General features: G+C 31.7%; 1 protein-coding gene across 2 annotated transcripts in view; it reads left to right on the forward strand.

Annotated features, from left to right (window-relative positions):
* LOC114338490 (uncharacterized) overlaps positions 1-23,120 on the forward strand; it is a 291,422-nt gene that overhangs the window by 11,515 nt on the left and 256,787 nt on the right. The window contains exon 1 of one of the 2 annotated variants that reach the window (XM_050649599.1): positions 19,905-19,944. The exons of the other annotated variant lie outside the window; for it this stretch is intronic. Within the exon in view, the coding sequence (XP_050505556.1) occupies positions 19,920-19,944 (25 nt within the window). The 5' untranslated portion in view covers positions 19,905-19,919. Of the gene's footprint in view, positions 1-19,904; positions 19,945-23,120 lie in introns of those variants that run through there. 2 annotated transcript variants of the gene reach the window in all.

The following is a 23,120-nucleotide window of genomic DNA, read 5'->3' on the forward strand; positions in this document are numbered from 1 at the left end:
CGGTATTACAGAGTAATGGAGAAATAGATGGAGATGCATGTAGTAGAATTAGGGCTGGATGGATGAAGTGGAAAGAAGCGAGTGGTGTGTTGTGTGACAGAAAAATTCCAATGAAGCTGAAGGGAAAATTCTATAAAACAGCCATAAGACCAGCTATGATGTACGGAACTGAATGTTGGGCAGTGAAAAAGAAAGAGGAACAGCGAATGCATGTGGCGGAAATGAGAATGCTTAGATGGATGAGTGGAGTGACAAAGAAGGATAAAATTAGAAATGAATATATTAGGGGAAGTCTAGGTGTGGCACCAATTGATGCCAAAATGAGAGAGCATAGGTTAAGATGGTTTGGTCATGTTCAACGTCGAGACGTTAACCACCCAATACGAAGAATAGCTGAAGTGCAGATTCCTGGAAGGAGTAGGAGAGGAAGACCAAAGAAGAGCTGGGGGGAGACGATAAGGCAGGACATGTTGGTAAAGGGGATTAACATTGATATGGCCCAAGATAGAATTGTGTGGAGAAATGCAATTAGGGAAGCCGACCCCGCATAGGGATAAGGCAAAGAGAATGATGATGATGATGATAAAGTTTATTTTTGATATTATTAATATTAAAAGTAAAACTTTCATTCGAATAATAAAACAGTATTGACACTCCCCCCATATTTCGTATTTCCGTGTACACGTCTGGACGTGAGCTCTAAGCGAAAATAATCATACAAGTGACATACAGCGTGTCTCGTTCCCTGTTCAACTGCTGCTGGCGTGGTATATACAGCTTGTCTCGGTAAGTTCTCATTGATTATGCATACATATTCTAGAGAACAGATGGTTGCAAAAATATATGTTATAGGCTTAGGGTTGGAAAAAAACAAAATTTGTAGTTTGTTTAATTTAATCGTGAGAATATAGGAAACTAATATGGTACATATTCTAACGTTAGTTTGAAGAACATAATAGAAACGTTGTGAAAATGAATGGAAAATAAATAAAAAAAATTGACAAATGCATTAAATTGCATTAAATACATCTGAAATAGAGATAAGTTATATATTCTTTGGTGGACTATTGTTGATTAATGTTTTTGTTTGTTAAGTTGTCCTGAACACTTATTTGATTAACAAATCAAAAACATAAAAAAATTGAAAAAAATTAACAACTCGTTTTTATTACATACGGTCCACATATACATAGTTCAGTAAAAAGTTACACTAATTCGAGCGTCGGGGCTTGAGGCGAGGGGGAGTGTTAGGAGAAGTTGATAAATTAGTAGTTTTTACGGTTTTCGGTTTAAAGTGAAGAAAGTTCTATTCAAAAATATTCTACGTCACATTTAAAACAAGATAGGTTTTATGCATAACTGTTCTAAAATCAACGATTTCGGAATTATTACGAAGGGTGTAAAGTGGAGGTTTTCCATATTTTTCATATATATTTTTTTATATTAATTTTGTTCTTCTTCTTCTTCATGTTACTTGTCCGTTGGCTATTATCATAGCAATTTTAATTTTGTTTGCGGCGTTTCTGAATAACTCGATTGATGTTAGTCCAAACCATTGACTCAAACCATTACTCGAAAAGTATTGACTTAGTGAAAAAACACTATAGAACAAAAATTACTTAAAACTGGCCAATTTATCCATTTCCTGACTTTCTTTGGACGAATATTTTTTCACCCCCAATAGGGGGTGAAAACCACCCCCGGGGCAAAAGCACATATCGGCACAATATCACTTTTTTTCTTTGACCTGATAGCTATGTGTATGCCAAATTTCATGTCAATCCAGGCGGTTCTTTAAAATTTAGAGATTTTGCAATATTTTACCGTTAAAGAACGGACTATTTGTGTAATTACAAGCATAATGTAAAATTAATTTCGATTATACAGGGTTAGATAATGTAGTTTAAAAATAATAATAAGTTCATCATCATGTAGAAAAGAAACTGTGAACATCAAATATTTGTTTTATTTTAGAAGATATATGTGTATTCCCAGAACCTCCACAATTCATCTTACTTGATAAACGGAAGTATTTGCTTCATGCCAGCTCCTTAGGTTTACCATACCAGGCAACAAAAAATGGTATCGTTCAACAGGTAAATCGCGGCGAAGGCGATGGCAAAGCGTCCGCTTATGTACAAAGTCTAAAGAATATTAAAAAAAATGAATAACCATTTTTCAATTTCGTTGCAAAAAGAAAATACAGCCGAACCATATTCTGGTCCAATCAGAGAGTGTTGCAAGCACCTCTACCGGTTTAGAAACTTATTAGTCTCTCATCAGGAGGCACATATGCTGCTCTCCCTGATCCAATCAAAACAAATACCATTCTATGCCATTTCGTTCGTTGTAATCCGGGACTGCACGCTGGGGTTTGTTTTGGTTGAATCAGGGAGAGCAGCATATGTGCCTCCTGATGAGAGACTAATAAGTTTCGAAGCCGGTAGAGGTGCTTGCAGCACTCTCTGATTGGACTCGAATATGGTTCGGCTGTATTTTCGTTTTGCAACGAAATTGAAAATGGTTATTCATTTTTTATTTACATTTACTCTGTGTGGAGTATGAAGGGAACCATTCTCGTTGGAACTTTACCGCGCTGAGCAGATGGGACGTGAATTGTAAATTGTAGAATTCCTTCATCTTCCTTAGTCTCAGCATCCGTATGGCTTGCAAATTGTAGAAGCCTCGGAGGTGTAACCAGAGAAGGTTCCCATTGTTTTCATTCTGGTGGGATGTAGAATAGCATTATGTTGTTTTATATGCCATTAGAGTGAAAACTTAGTCTTTTTTTCTAAAGAATATTATTTATAACGTGTAGTTTTTGAACCAATTTTACACAAAAACATTGACATACAAATTCATGTTTAGTGGCAAGAATACTTTGGTTTTTGCTTAGTGAATGTAAAAGCAGTCGCAATATCTCACCTAAATTAATAATTTATACATCTCAACAAAAAATGAAGTATATAGGAAATACTACCCTGGAAATTGCTCGCCCTATCGGAGCCCTACTTATAAGTTTTACTATAAACGTATATATCTAATAGTTTAGTCGTAAGAAATGAACGACAGATTGAATCAAGTTCGAAAATATTGTCGCCAATGATAGTCCTGTCGCCAGGGGGTACAACGGCCTCCTTTATTCAGATGGACTTACCCGTAGGACACGAATTTTTTAGGTTACAGTTGATTCGGATGTCGATAAGATTGTTATAAACAAAGAACTTGAGGAATTACATAACAGCAATTTCTCGCAAAAAAATCTTTGTATTTTTTTAGTCATTCTAAGAAAAAACTGTTCTTACAAGTTTTCGAGATAATCGCGGTTGAACTTTAAAAAAAATCGAAAAATTGCAATTTTGAACCCGAATAACTTTTGATTAAAAAATAAAATAGCAATTCTGCTTACCGCATTTGAAAGTTAAGAGTCAAATTATATCAGTTTTGATTATTTGCATTGCTAAAAATTTATTTTTTTATTGTTAAACAAAGCTATAAACACATATTGTTTTTCGTTCCCAATACATGCGTTTTATTGCATGCTACATAGAAATTGCCTCGCTTGCATTTGTACCTACTCTGCCTACTCGTTCGATTTTACATGAGAGATCATTGAAAGCAACACTCAAGCGTTATGTGTTTATAGCTTTGTTTAACAATAAAAAAATAAATTTTTAGCAAAAATAAACTTTTTCGGGTTCAAAAATTGCAATTTTTCGATTTTAAGTTCAACCGCCTTTATCTCGAAAACTATGTATCCTACGAAGAAACTTGTCAGAACAGTTTTTGCTTAGAATGACCCAAAAAAATCCAAAAAAATGTTTTGTTTTGCGAGAAATCGCTGTTATGTAATTCCTCAAGTTCTTTGTTTATAACAATCTTATCGACATCCGGATCAACTGTTACCCAAAAAATTCTTGTTCTACGGGTCACAATACATAAAAAAACTTGGGTAAGATCATCTGAATAAAGGAGGCCGTTGTATCCCCTTAAGGACAGGACTATGAATACCTACCTCAAAAAAATTGGCATTTGTACTGTAGTCAGGATTTCTGTACCTAAACATAGATTTATTACGAATTTCATTTTCATGGGAAACAACTTTTAACACTTTTTTTATTTATGACAACAGTAGATTACTTCTCATAGGTACTTACATTATTAAAATTTGTGGTGGCTCCAATTTCGGTGTTCTCATAATTTTGGCACGGCTTTTCATGGATTTTTTCTTGGAATGATTCGCTTTATTTTTCGTTTGATTAACTTTTCCCATTTCGTTAAACTATTGATAATATGTTAAAAAAAAAATTCTTCTAAAACTCTATACTCGCATTAGAATTCGAAATATTTTTACGTAAAATATACTTACCTACCTACACAGAACTAAAACACAATTAACAACAGTCTATTATTTCAAAGAGGCCAACAACTTATACAACAACAACAAAAATATAATAAATTAACTATCAATAAGCACTATTTTCCTATGAAACAACTATAACGAATTATTAAATTAACACACTACTGCACTGAACAGATATCAATAAAGATGACAGAACAAATTAGAGAAAATCTGACGCAGGTCTGTCAAAATGACAGTGATAATTTCTCTATGTTGCCTAATTAGTTATTTAGTTATAATATGTTCGATTTCTTGTTAGAAATAAAAAATTTTAGTAGTTCCAAGATTACACAAAATCTAGGCATGGGATAAAAAAGTTTATTTGAAGAAAGTTTATTATTTTTTTCTTCTTAATGGCGGTACAGGCTCCTTTTTTCAATATTTTATTCAGTTATAGAGTAATTTTCACATACTAAAATATTTCTAAAATTGGGCTCTGTACCGCCATTCTTTATTATATTACGAATATGTGTGCCAAATATCTCGACAAAATATTCAAAATTAGAGCCGCAATCTTGGAACGCGTTTGATGCCACCTGTTGCTCGCTACTGTAACCTCTTAAACAACAACGGTTCTCCTTTAAAATCAATATGGCGGCTAATGCAACTGCGGAATTCAGTCGAGATTTTAAATTTACACTACTATTGATCTCCCCTAAAGGATAGAATTATAAAATTTGGGGCAGCTCAGAAATAAAATTCAATTCAATAATTATGCTCCCCCCACCACTTTTTACTATTTTCCCACTTAACTTGGAAAATAGCAACCGCATGAAAAAAATTGTTAAAAAAAATTGTAGGAAATCATATATGGAACAATGTAGAACAAATATAGAACAATTTTAGTTGAAAATGGCGTAGATATTGAACAAAAACAATTGCTATAAAATCAATCAGGTCTTACGCTCGGGCCATTTCCGCATACGTACTACCTTAAATATTAATTTTAGCAAAAAAATGAAAGAAATCAAAATTATGTAGAATTTAATTCTCTCTATTTTTGTATAGAAACATTTTTGTCGTAAAACTAATAATAAACGAGATAATTCAATAATTATGCTCTAACTGTCACTATTTTCCTCCATAACTCGTAAAATATCGATCGCACGAAAAAAATTATAACAAACGAAATTATAGAAAATCACATTTTCAACAATTTTGCTTCTTACACTTTTTGTCGAAAAGTTGAAAATGACGGAGATATTGAGCAAAAACGGTTCTCGTTTAAAATCAAGATGGCGGCTAACGCAACAGCGGAATTCAGTCGAGATTTTAAATTTACACCACTATTGACCCTCTTTATAGATTAGAAAAATAAAATTTGGGGCAGCTCCAAATGCAAGGTTAGGCCTGTTATTCGGCTAACCCGACTGGACTATATTGTTTATTAAACAGTTTGTTAAAACCTAATACATAATCTGTTAAATGCTCAATAAGGTGGCAATGAAATATTTGCTATTAGGTTTGTTCTAGCAAACAGTCAAACTAGCCAGAAACCGTCAGCAAACAGTTGGTCAGTTAGAGAACATAATACAGTCACCAGTGCTATCCCCTCTACTCGCTCTGGTCGACTATTCGCTGATGGTTTCAAACCGTTTGAAACTGATGCTAGAACAAACCTATTATTTTGGTATATTGCCGATTGTCAGAATGGCAATTCAATCATTTAATTTCATTACTATACGTACACCTTCGAAAAGCATCTATATTTTAGAAGAAGAATAAAAAATGTAATACAGTAAAAATAAATCCATTTATTAAAACCACGGCAATAACACAGTGAGTCCACACAAGATATTTATACACATTTCTTACAAATTACAAAAAGTTCTATCTTATTTGATTTTATCCAAAATCAAAATATTTATTGACTACCCTAGGTGTTAATCTACTCTGTAGTTTTTCATTGCTTTCCACAGTTTGTTTGTTAATACTTTGTAGAGATGTACCTTTTAAATTGTAACTTCTTCATCAGCGACTTCCTTAGTCCATCTTGATATACAACTCCTTCATTTGTTTTCATGTGCCTCGGTTTTGTATTGTTTATTCATTTTTTTTTTGGTTTATTATCCAGACATCATTGTAATATCTGGTCATTGGGCGAGCTCGTTTATTTTTTTTCCTCCGCGGCTTCCACTACGATATTCTCATATCATTATTCATCTTTGCTATATGTCCGAGCTACCTGAATCAGCTTGCAGCAGAATTATGCTTGTACTCAAGTCTTTTTTTTCATTATTATCCTAATACATCTTTTGTATTTATTATCTTTTAGTCTGATATATTTAAAGTTATTTTTTCCATAAATTTTGTTTGATAACCTTAAAATTGTGGTTGTGGATTAGTTTTGCTATAAAGACTCACGTTTTTATTTGTAATTTTATATGAGTCTTGACTCAGGAAGTCAAGATGGCGACCTCTGGCACACACACACATTGTCAGAGCTCTCGCAAATTTTAAATCAAAAATGTGGTAAATGCAATAGAAAATTTGTAAAAGGTGTGAAGTGTTGTTTGTGTCAATCTACCCTACACTTCAAATGTGCAAATGTTGAGGAAAATGTTGACGTTAATGACTTTAAGTGCGAAAGCTGTGACATACCGGATAACGACTTTTATGATGCCATTGAGGATTTATCAAATACCGGCAAGTCAAATTCCAAATTATTTATCTATATGTTTAAACAAAAAGATGATTTAATTAACGAACTTGAAGATAAAATAAAAGTTCTAAATTGTCAAATAGAATTATTAAATAAATTAAACCCAATTTACCATTTGCCAATTGATTCAAATACAGATAAGGCAGCTAATATAAAACCGGCCTTGTCAAGGCAGCTAATATAAAACCGGCCTTGTCAAAACAAAACCAGATTGATAAAATTGCCACAAAAACTACATTAACAAATGTAGTACCCACTACTAGCAAAAACGATGGGAATTCCTTTTGTGAACAAAAACAAGACCACAACAAAATAACACGCAATCAACTGTCTACAGAAATTTTAAAAATAGAAACACAGAATAAATGTCAAGAGATTATAAATCTACCAATAACAGAGGCTAAAGAAGAATGGACTGAAGTGAAAAGAAATAAACAAAGAAGAAAAAAGATAAATAGACCCCAAATTGTTGGTACTAGCACCAATAGAGCTGCTGCCGGCATAAAGGGTGTCCCTAAATTCACCAACTTGCATGTATACAGAGTTGACCCAGCTACCGATGTGGCTACGATAGAACATTTACTCAAGTCGCACTTCCCAGAGGTTTTATGTGAATCTATAACATCCAACCAAACATCCAACTGTTTATGCATCCTTCAAAGTAAGAATAAAACAAGATAATTTTGAGAAGGCCATGGACCCATCGATCTGGCCTAAAAATGCATGTGTTAATAGTTTTTTATACCTTCGGAACAATTACAAACTCCAATCCCAGAGGTAATGTTTATAAAGCCTGAGCTGATGCTACTTAATGTCCAAAGTATTAGTGTTGAAAAAGCTTGTGAAATTTCTTTAGATATTAATAACTTTAAGGATATAAACGTAATTTGTTTAACAGAATTATGGGAGCCCATTGACTCTGTAGACTACGTTTACCTTGAAGGTTATAATCTAGTAAGTAACTACACCCGTGACAACTTCTGCAGAGGTGGAGGCGTAGGAATATGGGTTAGAAATGGTATAAAATCAAACAAAATCGATGGTCACGAGTTTTGTGTTAATAAACATTCAGAATTTTGTTGCATTTCATACAAAGACAGATTAACTAACATAGTCATAATATTAAACTGTTATAGGTCCCCCTCTGGCAATATTAATACTTTTTTAGAAAATCTTGAGTCGGTTTTAAATTTCGTTTTTAAATCTAATACCTATATTATTGTATGCGGTGATTTTAATATTGACACAAGATATTTAAATTATGATGTTATCAAACTACAAAATGTCCTTTCTTCTTTTAATGTAAATTTTAATCTCGTAAAATGGCCCACTAGGGTCACGGATACCAGCATTACGACGATTGATAACGTCTTTGTTAATTTTTCAAACTCTTCTGTTACTTGTGTAAACGACAATACTGTGTCCGACCATCGAACTGTACTGATTTAGTTTGATTTTGGGGCGGGTGAGTCGAGTGTTTTATATGAAAAAAGAAATTTTAATGACATTACTATAAATAAATTTATAAATGACATCTCAAGTGAGGACTGGAATCAAATATATGGTATCCTAGATACAAATATTGCTTTTAATACCTTTTTTAATATTTTTATGTATAATTTTAACATAAATTTTCCTATTATAAATAAGAAGTCCAAATTAAATAGTAATAAATGGGTTAATAATGAGGTGAGACAATCAAGTTGCCAATTGAAAAATTTGCATGTATTATCTAGGGCATTTCCAGAGTTGCATGATTATTATAGACATAAAAAAGGAGAGCTTCAAAAGCTTCTAAATTTAACCAAAAAATGCCATTACCAAAATATAATAAACACCTCAGATATTCCTTCTAAAAGTGCTTGGAAAATTATATCTGATTTTTCAAAAGGTAAAAAAAACGAGAGTAACATAACACTTTCAAACGGGGATAACTTAATTACAGATTCATTAGAAATAGCCAATAAATTTAACCTATTTTTAAAAAAATGCTCCATTGGATGCAATTGCGACCATTCCAAACAAACCTGATAATACATATATTTGTAACAACACTGTTTTGGATGTCCACTTTCTTCTACATCCATACACTACAAGAGAATTAAACAAATTATTAAACCAAAAACTAAAAACCAAAAAATCTCAGGGCTTTGATGAAATCCCTGGGTTTTTAATAAAAAAAGGTTTTTTCTTTTATAATATCGCCATTAACATATTTAGTTAATTTATCATTTTCAAATGGCAATTTTCCAGATTGTATAAAAACGGGAAAGGTGTTAGACCAGGGCCCATCTGTAAAAATATTAGTACATTTGGACGTTGAGAGGTGACTCAAATTTTTTTGCAGAATTTGCTTGGAAATAAATCAAATAATAATATTTGAGTTATCCTCCCTCTCAAAAAGGTCCGGAACATTGTTTAAATAATCAAAATGTCAAAAAATTAAGGGAAAATTCGATTTTTTTCTTCGTTTTTTGATTTTAACTTTAAAAGTGTTCATTTCCGAGAAAAGTTGTACAAAGATAAAAGTTGCGTAATTAAATTTCCTACAATATCGAATTGGTTAAAAGTTTAAAAAATAGTCACCCTTTTTGCAAAATAGCAATAATTAAAAAACCATACAAAGACAAGTATTCGCATTTTACGTTTTTCAACCATTTATGCTACACTTAGGATTTTCATGTTTCACCCAAAAAAACTTTATGATACAGTAAAACAATACCAAAAATTTCATTAAGATCGGTTTAATAGATTTTGCAATCCAGCTTTCGCAAAAAAAATTCATTTTTTCAAAATGTTACAGGACTGAAAATAAAGCAGATAGCAAGTTGAAGTTTTTTTTGCGTATAGAAGTGTACTGTACCTTTCATTTTCAATTTTGCAAAATTAAAATCAATTAACACCACGGCGTCAAGAATTTCTTTAAATAAATATTAATTATTGGTGCTACGCGCAGAAAAGCGGATAGTTTGCTCTGATTGGGCATTCCAATGACCTTTGATAATGATTGATACCTTTTAATTTTTATTACATTTCGATATAAATAAATAAATTTGTTTATTGCAAAATAAAAACACATACTTTGTCATTTGAAATAACGCTTTTATTAGCAAAAACTTTCTTTGTTCATATATTTTAACTTAGAGAATAAAAGTTTATTATTTTTAAACATATGCAATTGTTTAAACAATATTTCACAAACAATAATAAAATTAGTTTGATTTTTGTGGAATTAAAATATTAAAATACAACAAAATATAGAGTAAGAAAATAATATATTAGATAAAAATTGTAAGAAATTTTGGTGGAAATCAACTTGTGTGAATCGAACACCGCTGTCTTGCGCGTAGCACCAAAAATTAATGTTTATTTAAAAAATTTCCTGACGCCGTGGTAATTAATAGATTTTAATTTTGCAAGTTGAAAATGAAAGGTACAGTACACTTCTATAAGGAAAAAAAATTTCAACCTGCTATCTGCTTTATTTTCAGTCCTGTGACATTTTGAAAAAATGAATATTTTTGCGAAAGCTGGATTGCAAAATTTATTTTGCAAAATTTATTGAACCGATCTTAATGAAATTTATAGTATTGTTTTAGTGTATCATAAAGTTTTTCTGGGTGTAATATGAAGGTCCTTAGTGTAGCATAAATGGTTGAAAAACGTAAAATACGAATACTTGTTTTTGTATGGTTTTCTCGCAATTGCTGCTATTTTGCAACTAGGATGACTATTTTTTAAATTTTTAACCAATTTTATATTGTAGGAAATTTAATTACGCAACTTATATGTCAGCACAACTTTTCTCGGAAATGAATACTTTTAAAGTTATAATCAAAAAACGAAGAAAAACATCGAGTTCTTCCTTCATTTTTTTACATTTTGATTATTTAAACAATGTTCCGGACCTTTTTGAGAGGGAGGATAACTCAAATATTATTGTTTGATTTATTTTCAAGCAATTTCTGCAAAAAAATTTGAGTCACCTCTCAACGTCCATCTCAAAACAGATGCGCCCTGGACTATGTTACCAATTCATAAAACAGGTGACCCAAAACAAGTAAATAATTACCGTCCAATAACAATTTCTTCGGTATTTTCAAAAATTTTTGAATACAGTTATTTACAAAGACTTAACTCATTTTTACAGACGAATAAAGTGATTGTTAGTAACCAACATGGTTTCCAGTCCAAAAAATCTACCCATACAGCAATGCATTCCTTTTATGATACTCTCACATCTTTAATAGATACTGGAGAGAGTCCTGTTGGGATATTTTGTGATCTTAGCACGGCTTTCGACTGTGTCAATCACGAAATTTTATTTTATAAATTAAAAAATATCGGCATTCAAGGACGTGCGTTAAATTTGTTAACATCATATTTAACTGCACGTCGTCAATACGTCAGCTTAACAGAAAAAGGAAAATTATCAAATGAGACGCATAAATCCAACTATCTCGATATTGACATAGGTGTACCGCAAGGCTCAATTTTAGAACCTGTTCTCTTTCTTGTTTATGTAAACGATGTTGTCTCGGTTAACTCGGATGGACATTTCACGATATTTGCAGACGACATAAATGTAATAGTCAATGGACCTGATACTTCTTTGAAGTCCAAATGTAACAGCTTATATTACTGTCAGATCTTTACAACTGGTTCTGTAATAATTATTTATTGTTGAACACCCAAAAAACTCTTTTCATGCAGTTTCATATTAGGCAACGATGTATTAACCCAATTAACTTCAATAATGATATTGAACTTGTTTCATCATTAAAGTTCTTAGGACTTCATTTAGATGAATATCTTAATTGGAAGAAACATTGTGATACGCTGGCAGCAAAGTTCTCAGTAACGTTTTTGTTTCGAAATTTAAAACAAGTATTAGCGGAGAAACAATTAATAATGCTTTATTGTGCCCAAGCCAAATCTCACTTGAGATACGGGATTTGTTTTTGGGGGTCAAGTTGCCATATCAATGAAGTCTTTTTTGCACAAAAAAGAATAATACGGACTATTGCTGGTATCCCTCAAAAATCAAGTTGTAGGCAATACTTTCAAAATTTCAAAATATTGCCATTGGCCTGTATTTACATTCTGGAGACTTGTATATATATATATATATATATATATATATATATATATATATATATATATATATATATATATATATATATATATATATATTTACATTCTGGAGACTTGTATATATATATATATTTACATTCTGGAGACTTGTATATATATATATATATATATATATATATTTACATTCTGGAGACTTGTATATATATATATATATATATATATATATATATTTAATAACCTCGAAAATTTTAAAACCAATGGGCAAATACGTAACATGAATACTAGATATAAAGATACCTTGCGTGCCCCAATGTGTAGGGGAAATATATATTGCAGGTCCCCGAGTATAATGGGTCAAAGACTCTATAATAGATTACCAACGCATATAAAATTGTGTAAGAGCTTTAAACTAAATTTAAAGAAATTTCTGATGATACACACTTCTTATTCGGTTGAAGAATTTCTTCAATTTTAAATGTATTTTCATTGTTAGTTTGTGTAGTGAAATTGTTTATTTGTTTGTTATATATACTTAATGTATTACTTTTGACTAATTCTATACAGACTCTGTCTGTCTAAAAGAAAATAAAATATTTATTTATGTATTTATTTAATTACTTTGCTTCTGATCTGAGTCTTTGCTTGTGGTATTTTTAGTACTAGTACTTTTTTACTACTTTTAATGAGCATCAAACACAATTTTAGTTGAAAATAGGTTTATTATTATTTATAATTTATATTATATTTGTTATTTGGTATCTTTATCGTTATTGTCACTCAAATCAGTTTATTTTTAAAAGGCCCCAAAAAACCGATTGATAATCTTATTATCACCAAGACCGTAGATGACTGCTTCTATGGAAATATGCGACTTGTGATTATCACAAATAATTAAAATGGAGTTGCCTGGTCCTGCCGAATGGGCTTTAGAACTTGAATGTTCAATTCTGTCGTCATTCAGCCACTTCGGTTTGCTAAGCATAGACTTCCTTCTGGAGTATCATTTAAAAATTGAACACGTGTGAAGACATAAACAGGGGAGAAGTGTATTGGCAATAGCACAGTAGCAATTACTATCTCAAAATTTTGAGTGCCAATAAAACAGTGGTAGCTACTGTTTCATGTAGATTCATGTTAAACAAAAATGATGTTTCAAGAGAGCACGTTCATAGTTATCACAAAATTCTGTTACAACGGTCTTACTCGGTGATTATGACGCTAGTATTTTCGAAGCTTTCGATTTCTCTTTTTAAAATCCGAAGCCTAATCTTTTCCAGGACAATTATTTTTCTTTCATAATTTTGGCTATTTGCATGCAGAATATTTTGTAAATTCATAGTCCATAGTTGAGGAGCAGACTTTCAAATCGCACTTTGTCCTTATTTTAACATTATGACTTTAAGGTGGCGTTGGATTCGTCAAAACATCATTTATTAATTTACATACTCCTAGACACTCTAAGCGTTATATTTCACGTATATTTTTGGCTTCAAAAATCACCTAGACAAACAAAACGCATTTTGTCCATTAGCGAGAGACAAACAAATAGCACTATTTTGGACAAAATGCGACTCGTTTGTCTTGCAATGCTTTTTTACCATGTAAAGACTTTATTTTGCATTTTGTGTGACAGATATTTTAACAAAAACTCTTGTTTTTTATACATGTCTTGAGCATGAAACAGGAAGAGGTGTGATAGGAATCAGTTCCGCGTTGACCGACTTTTAAAAAAAACTTATTTAAAAAAGGCTTTTTTCGGAAAACAGACATTTTTCCGCAAGTAAGGCCCTGATTGGCCTTTGTATGACATAAAACATGCAGCACTTTCACTCAAAAAAGTTATAGGTATCAGTGACACCAAAAGAATAATCATAACTCGATGCAAACTTCTGGGGAAAATAAAATCTTGTATAAAACAGAGGTTTTGTATAAAAATAATCACTCTTCTCAAAAGTTAACTTTATTTCAACCAAACTTACAATCATAGTAGGTACTGCCGGAATTGCCAATGAAGCATGCTGTTCAGAAGAAAAAATTGGATAGCGTATTACAAATTTTAGTTAGTTTGTAAGGCAAAGAATGGGCATTAGATCCAGAGTTAACTTGGTTAGATCCAATTTTGAAAGATAGTAGGTATCGTGAAAATATAATTAAAAAGACAAGACCTCCGATCAATGTGAATATGGAGAAGAATATTACTGCCTTCTGGAGGACGACATACAATCATATGATTTTTAAATTTTCTATATTGCTTTCCAAACACACAGAACGCATCTTTAGTTCATATTTTTATATTAATCATTCGGGGAGAATCAAACTACATTTTGTCATTTAAAAAAAAAATTAAATGACGTTTTGTCCATCAAAAAAAACTTTTTTTGAAAAACTAATAACGTTTGATGAGACTTATAAATATGGCAAATTAATAATAAAAAAGTACATTTTTCCATATTTTGTGTGTTTTTATTTTTATTAATAACGGAATGGCAGTTTTCCTCATTTCCTGAAAAATGTAAAAAATGAACAAAGTGCGATTTGAAAGTCTGCTCCTCAGTTAAGGTTAAGAGATTCTTCAATGTTAGTCCATAGTGCATTTTGCTCAGGGGCGTCATTTGATAGGGTCAGGGGGGCATTTGCCCCCCCTGATCCTGAAAATGACTGAAATTTACAAAAAATACATCAATTTTCATCATTACATTATATATAATGTGTTGTATATATATATATATATATATATATATATATGAGATGTAGATCCTTGAAACACACTCAGTGATCAAAAGATCCAAGGTTAATGGTTTGACGACCACTCGTACGAAATCAAACAGATGAAATAGAGAATGTGGAAAAATCCCCTTACGAACAATTCACACATCCACCATTTCGGGTTGGGAAAAATTTTTCGAATAGAATCAAAGATCCAAACACCAGTTCTTAGAAATGTGTTTCGCCCTCTTCAACCTCTCTGGGCTTATCAATAAAGATGAGAGGTTGAATATCTTTAGACACATTCCAATCAAAAATTTCTAAGAACTGGTGTTTGGATCTTTGATTCTATTCGAAAAATTTTTCCCAACCCGAAATGGTGGATGTGTGAATTGTTCGTAAGGGGATTTTTCCACATTCTCTATTTCATCTGTTATATATATATATATATATATATATATATATATATATATATATATATATATATATATATATATATATAAATAGATGAAATAGAGAATGTGGAAAAATCCCCTTACGAACAATTCACACATCCACCATTTCGGGCTGGGAAAATATATATATATATATATATATATATATATATATATATATATATATATATATATATATATATATATAATGCTTGTCCCCCCCAATCAAAATTTCAAATGACGCCCCTGATTTGCTACAGTTTAGTAAATACTAATAGGCATCGTCTCCTATGGTGTTGAAAACATTTTGGCAGCCTTATATTTTGAGCTATATTTATTAGACGATTAATGTGCATTGTTTTCAATAATTTTTTGAAATTTTTCAATGTGATGTTGCAAAGTAGCAAATATACTTCTTGTGGTAGAGGATCCGCTATCGATCTGTTGAATGAATAAAAATTATTGAATATGTAATTTGTATGTTAACATGTATAAATAAAATAATATGAAAAAAAAATTTTAAGAAACGCTTTTCTTTAGTTACGAGCTACTAAAATTGAAAATATAAAAAATCAACTAAAAAACAAAAAATAAAAAAAAAATCAAACTCGAAGGATCATTCGAAAAAACTGTTAGTCAGATTAAAATATACAAAGATCTCACACATTCGTTAAAAAATTTAAAAAATCTAACACATTCGTCATTCGTTATGAAAAAGCATAACATTATACATTAAAGAAAAGCGTGGGGCGCGCCTTCATCGAATAAACGGTTTTCGCCCCACGCTTTCCTTTAACGAATGTGTTAGATTTTTTCAATTTTTTAACGAATGTGTGAGATTTTTGTACATTTAATCTGTCTAACAGTTTTTTTTTTCGAATAAACCTTCAAATTAAATTTTTTTTTATTTTTTGCTTTTTAGTTGATTTTTTATATTATTTTCAATTTTAGTCACTCGTAACTAAAGAAAAGCTTATCTTAAATTTTTTTTTTTATTTTTTACTTTTTAGTCTTACACTTTTCAAACATTAAAATATATCGTCATGTTTATTAAAATATATGTATAAAACGTATGATGTATTTACAAACATGAAAAGTAGTCGGAATCGGCAAAAAAATTGAAAATTTATTTTTTTATTTATGAAGCGTAACATAAACAATTAACGTAAAAAGTGGAATTATGTATATTTTATGTAATTAGCTACAATCTGTAAAAGTTTTAAGTTTCTTCATTGTAAAAAACAAGAGAATTGAAGCATTTTCCATTAAAATCGTTTTTTTATTTAAATAATTATTAATAAACATAAAAAAATTTATTGACTATTCGTGTATTGTTCCCGCGAATGCATATGTCTGCAAATTTTCATTTATTTGGATTGAAGAAAAGGTAGTCAACGAAAAAGGTAGAAAACGATTGAACTAAATAAAAGCTTTTAAAAACAAGGTTTGCCCGATCTAATTTTGTTCTGACTATAATTAATTAATAATTAAAAAATTACTTTTCATAATTTCAAAAATAATATTTTTACTTATTTTTCTGAGCCTTAAAAATTGTTATCCTTCGTTCTTCTTTCAGTTTTAAATTATTTATAACTACAAAAAGATCAACTTAAGAGAAAAATTACATAAGACCTTTTTTGTTTACATTGATCCAAAAAACTAAAATAATATCTGCCCTGGCCGATTTTTTATTAATAAAAAAATTCATTTTTTGATTATTATTAATAATTTATAATTAAAACAAAATTAGATCGGGCACCCCTGGTTTTATATAGTAATGTAGTTGATAACATACTGAATTACACATCCAATAATTTTTATCCATTAAACAAATCGTCGCAGATCTACCTTATATCGTATCTTAGACTCTTGTCAACTGTTGTCTTATAGATAGGGTTACCATAATTTATTCAGGCCAAATCCGGACAGGGGTAGTTCAAGGAAAAAACATATCCTTGCCCTTGCCTTTTGACACCCCCAAAGTTAGTATTGGTATTATCAGCACAAAGACAAACTACTTTTGAATAAATAGAGTACTTTTTAATTACATTTTAAAACATGTTCTACGAAAAGATCAGATGTTTCACCCGGAAGTTCATCAAAAAATAAAAGTTTCACGTTGACACCTTCATTTTGCTTAAAATAACGAACACATACCGGAGTCAGTTTGATTTCGTTTCTGTTTGAACTATCAATTGTAACCGTAATAAGATTTGCATCTTTGAGATCTTCGAGTAATTTGTTAAATATGTTTTTTACATCTTTTTTTAGTAAAGAAAAAAATCCCGACCTTTCTCATATCCGGACACCAATCCGAACATGTCTTTCAAATCCGGACTGTCCGGACGAAATCCGGACGTATGGTAACCCTACTTATAGAAGATATCTTCAATACAACTTCGCTTCATCATAGCTATTCGGACCTTAGGAGACGGCTGCTCTGAAAAGTTCATTTGATCTAAATCCGTACCATTCTCTGAGGTTGCGCAGCCATAATATTCTATGTCTCCCTAAGCTTCTTTTTTCCTTGGATATTTCCATGCATAATGAGTTGGAGCAAGTTGTAGTGAAGAGCTGCATTCAAGGTCCAAGCTTCCATTCCGTAAAACAAAGTCGAGAAAACGTAGCACCTAGCCAACCTTACTCTTAGCTCTAACGTCAGACCTTTTGTGCAACGCACTTTGCTTATTTTGTTAAAATTCGCTCTAGCCGTTTCTATTTTAATTGTAGTTTCCTGGAAGTAATCATTTGTGAAGTTGATTGTTGTTCCAAGATATGATTCCGTTTATGAGGAGATTGTCGTTATTTCATTGCGTTTTAGATATTCTCATAAATTTGGTCTTCTTGATGTTCATTGTTAGACCGTATTCTTGTCTATATACCATTATTCTGTCCTCAAGTCTCTGAAGATCTTCAATATTTTCGGCTAAGATGACAGTGTCATCCGCATATCTAAAGCTGGCTAAACATTATGCACGATTCGCTATTCGTGATGCGCGATGCGTGATTCGTCGTTGTTAAGGGGAATTCCATTTACATACCTTTATTCAAGCTGTTTCACACTCAAGAGGATCTCTTACGAGTATGCATTAAAAGTAACTGGCGACAATAAGCATCCCTGTCTCACTTTACGTTTAATTTCAATTTCCTCTGACAGCTGTTCGTTAACACGCACTTTTAGTCGCTGCTAATAGTATAAATTATATATGATCCGTAGGTCCTTGTACATAGTCTAGCTTCTTTAATTTCATTACCTTCAATAATTGTTCATGTCGTACTTTATTAAAGCTTTATTAAAAGCGTTATTAGAGTCAATAAAACACACGTATAATCTTGATTGACGTCTAGGTACCTTTGTATTAGGATAATAAGTGAGAAAAGAGCTTCACACGTTCCTAGGCCTTTGTGAAACTCAAATTGTATAGCATTAATGTACAGTTTATGATAAATATTTGGTTATAGATGACTTTCAGTAACTTTCTGTTTAATTATTAGTGGATAATCTGTTCAGTATGTTTTGTCGTTCATTGATTGATTTTTCCCTATACAAATTTGAAGTTGTTTGTGAATACATGAGGTTAGATCTGAAAAAACTTTTTACAAATATTTTTTTATCTTTTGATATGTGGTATGTTGAAAGCTTTCAAGTTATACAGGGCATTATATTTTGAAAATAATAAAAAAAATACTAAAATAAATTTTTGATTAATAATTTTGAGTGCAGTTAACAAGAATAAAAAACCGCTAAACGCCGTAAAAATGAGTGGCGCACATTATATTCCTACAAAAGATCTGATATGAATATTACGTGGCGCGAAAATGTATTTTGCAAAACAAAATTCTAGTTTTATTTTAAAATATTTTTTCATAATATTTGCTCAATTTGAAGTAAAACGCGCCACAAAAGAGTAACTTTGATACAGTTTTTGTGCCGCGTTTACTTCAAATTTAGCAAATATTATGGAAAAATCTTTTAAAATAAAACTAGAATTTTGTTTTGCATCAAAATGAAAATAAATTTTCGGGCCACGTAATATTCATATCAGATCTTTTGTAGGAATATTGTGTGCGCCACTCATTTTTACGGCGTTTAGCGGTTTTTTATTCTTGTATCAGGAGTTTTTCAAAGTTATTTATAAATTAAATTTATGAAGTTGAATGCAATATTTCTCGATTACACGTTAAGCTTTATAAATGGTCGCCTTTGTTGCATTATCTCCCAAATGATCTAGTGTCCATCGAATGTACACTAGATTTTTTTTCTATTCGAAATAGATTGAAAAAAAATATTGGGATGGCCGGTAAATGAACTCGGATTGCCCGTTGCCAGATCAAATTAGCGTCGTAACCACTACAACTACATAAACCATTTAGGGAATAATCGTTAATTGGATTATACTTTTGTAGCTTAATAACTTCTAAACGGCTTAACCGAGTTTGTTCACTAAACTTGAGTTTGAAACTTATTGACAAGTAGTATCTGACGCATCTAAGGTCAAGTATGATAACTCATGCACGATATTCTTTTTCTATCAGCTGTTGAACTATTTTTTGGTAGTGGTAGTGCCGCAGTGTGGTTTAGAAGTATCCGTGGTACGGTTTCTTTATGGAATGAAATCATATGTCATCTACTATACATATCATAGGTAAAAGTTACTTTTCTTTCTTACGATTATTATGAAAATTTAAAGAATCCAATTCAATAACGAAAACAAAAAAGAAAAGCCCTTTGCTTTATTTCAAGCTCAGATTATGTTCCTAGCTAAACGTTTGACGGTTCAACATTTAGAGAAAACTCTTGTGAAATGTATGAGGCAAAATATTCTTCCAGAATATATTCCATTGATTGCCTTAGTTAATACATACTAATACTGTCGAGGAGTTATCCGTAGTTATCTATAAACTAGAAAATAGTGCTGTTTCGCTTAATATCAAAAAGGAACCATATTAATCTCTATCTTATATTAGTCAAGTCTCCCCCGGTACTTCCAAACAAGCCAATGTTTGAAATAGAAAAGCAAATTTTAATAATTCTGAATCCCGTTTCCACGTGAACAATTCTAAAAGATCTAAGAAAAAGCCTCCAGTTAAAAATTTTCAAAATAAATCTAGAACGGTTGTTGTTATAATTATCGAAAACAAGGACAAATTTTGAGTTAATGTCGACAAAGGTTTGATAGGTACTTTTGCTTCCGGTGCGGTAAAGCTGTTACTGTACCAATTGTTTAAATAACGAGTAAAGAACAACTCTAGATTCGGTGGGAGTGTTACTAATCAAAAGGCAAATTTCGAACATATATTTTGGTGACCACTAACAAGTCTTCAAAAAATTTTAGTGTTTCTGATTGGACCAAATTGCTCAACACTGTGAAAAATTTCTTTAAACGGTTAAAAGTATCTCCAATAATTGCTTCAAAACTATTTGATAACAGGCCTTATTTGAAAGTCCAGATTTTCTAAGGAACCCTTTACACTTTTGGTAGATACAGGATCTTCCACAACTGTAGTAGGATCCTTCTTCTTCTTAAGGTACCGAGACCGCTTATTGATCGTTGGCTCTCATGTTGACCAGAATATTAACAATCATTATCTTATTTACAGCGGCACAAAATAGTTCAGTACTAGTTTTCCCAAACCATTGGCGTAAGTTTTTAAAACAAGAAGCTGTACGACAACCCACACTCCTTTTTCCCGTTATTTTACCTTGCATGACAAAGTGAAGTGTGTCATATTTTTCTGGGTGACGCATTATATCAATTATATAACAAAAGTATTCCAATTTCCACCTTTTAACCGTGCTCACTACTTCAGAACTTTTATTCAAACGTTGCAAAACCCTCTCGTTTGTGACTCTTTCTATCCAACTGATCTTCAGAATACTGCGGTAGACCCACATCTCAAATGCTTCTAGGTTCTTCAAAAGCGACTCTGTCAGGGTCCATGCTTTAACTCCGTAAAGTGGTACTGGGAATATATAACATCGAACCATTCTTATGCGAAGTTCCAAAAAGTAGGATCCAACGAAGTTCCAAATATGTAGTAGGATCTAACGGAATTGAATTTCTTAAGAATTGTAGCTAATTATACCTACCGATTGTGGCGAATGGTGTTTGCCAAATTGTTAATTGTATCGTAGTACCATTACTACCTCTTAATTTCATTTTAGAAAGTAATATTATTTATTATTTCGAATTATTTCGAAATTTTCTTTGGCAATGAATTTTGATATTGCAGAATACGTGGCGTGGAGCGTTATAAATTATTTTTGTGAAATAATAACTTTAAAATCTAAAAGTAACATTCTACTTCTTTAACCTTTGAGATCAATAATTGACTCCCTCGATTATAAATTACGACCTTTGGTTGATGCTGTAATTAATAGCTTTCAAGAGCTTGACAATAAGTGTGGAATTGGATGAACTGATAAAATCCAAATGACTGTCAATACTATAATATAGCGATGCTAAGCCGTTTCGTAAACGTCCTTTTCCTTGTATGTCTGAAATTCTATATCTAGTTCGTGAACTTGATGGGATGCTCCAACTTAAAGTCATAGAACCATCCGAGAGTCATTGGTGTTCTTCTGTTTTGCTTGTTAAAAAGAAGTCAGGTTAGGGCGCACGTTGGCTGCTCTGCCCCAAGATCCCAGATTCTCAATATCCACAACAGTATGGTGGAACGGACTTCTCAATGGCCGTTCTCTCCGTCACTCAGCGTTTCTATCGATGCGATGCGGATATATTTTCAACCCCCTGTAAAGGACGTGAAATGTTTTTCACAACATGAAGGTAATTCTGATATATTCACACTTAGGCTTGATGGCAATAATCACACCTGTGATTATTGCTATCGACGAATTGTTTTGCAAGTGATATCAGTGTGAAATGTCTTCTTCTTTAAGTGCCGTCTCCTAATCGGATGTTGGATATCATCATCACTGCCTTTATTCTATTTACCGCTGCTCTGAAGAGTTCTATAGAACTGCATTTAAACCAGTCCCTTAAATTCTTCAAACATGACACTCTCCTTCTTCCTATACTCCTTCCACCTCTTATATTTCCCTGTATTATCAGTCTTAGCATTTCATATCGCTTTCCCCTCATTACGTGTCCCAGATATAGACCTGGATCCCGCGTAAAAAAAAGTTGATTAATAGCAAGCTGAAAATTTGTTAATAGCTTAACGGTGTCTAGTCTGACAAACTTTGATGTACGGGAACATTGGAACAGGAGAAGTTATAATTGTGGAATAGTTTAAAAATTTGGAATGTCAGCTTACGAAAACGTCCCATGTATTTTGTCGAACAGAACATCCAATTGATTTGTTACTACTACAAAAATCAGACTGCTATTACTAACCAACATGATTCCTATCATTTGACATGTTCTTCGTGTTCCATTCATTAAAATTCCCAGTTGGTGATAAACACCAGTCTGATTTTTTCATGAGAGTTTAATGAAATGGTAACCAATCAATTGGAAGTTCTGTCCGACAAAATACATGGAACGTTCGACAAAATACAAGGTTGAAGAACTTGCGAGGTTGGTATGGGGTTGACACAAGCATGCTATTTAGGGTTGCAGTGAATAAAACTAAGATAGCTATGATGGTAACCAACGTTATGAAAGGACATGGTACATGAAGAAGAAAGGGTTGATAAATACAAATACATGGGAACCTTGATTTCAGAAAATAATAATCAAACGATACAAATAAGGGAAAGGATAGAAATAGCAAGAAATGCGTTTGCAAAAATGAAAACAATTATCTGCAATAAAGATTATTTAGATTAGAACTGAGAGTAAGAAAAGCTCTGAGGTGC

Source organism: Diabrotica virgifera, chromosome 4 (genome assembly GCF_917563875.1).
Source record: "Diabrotica virgifera virgifera chromosome 4, PGI_DIABVI_V3a".
Lineage (NCBI taxonomy): Eukaryota > Metazoa > Arthropoda > Insecta > Coleoptera > Chrysomelidae > Diabrotica > Diabrotica virgifera.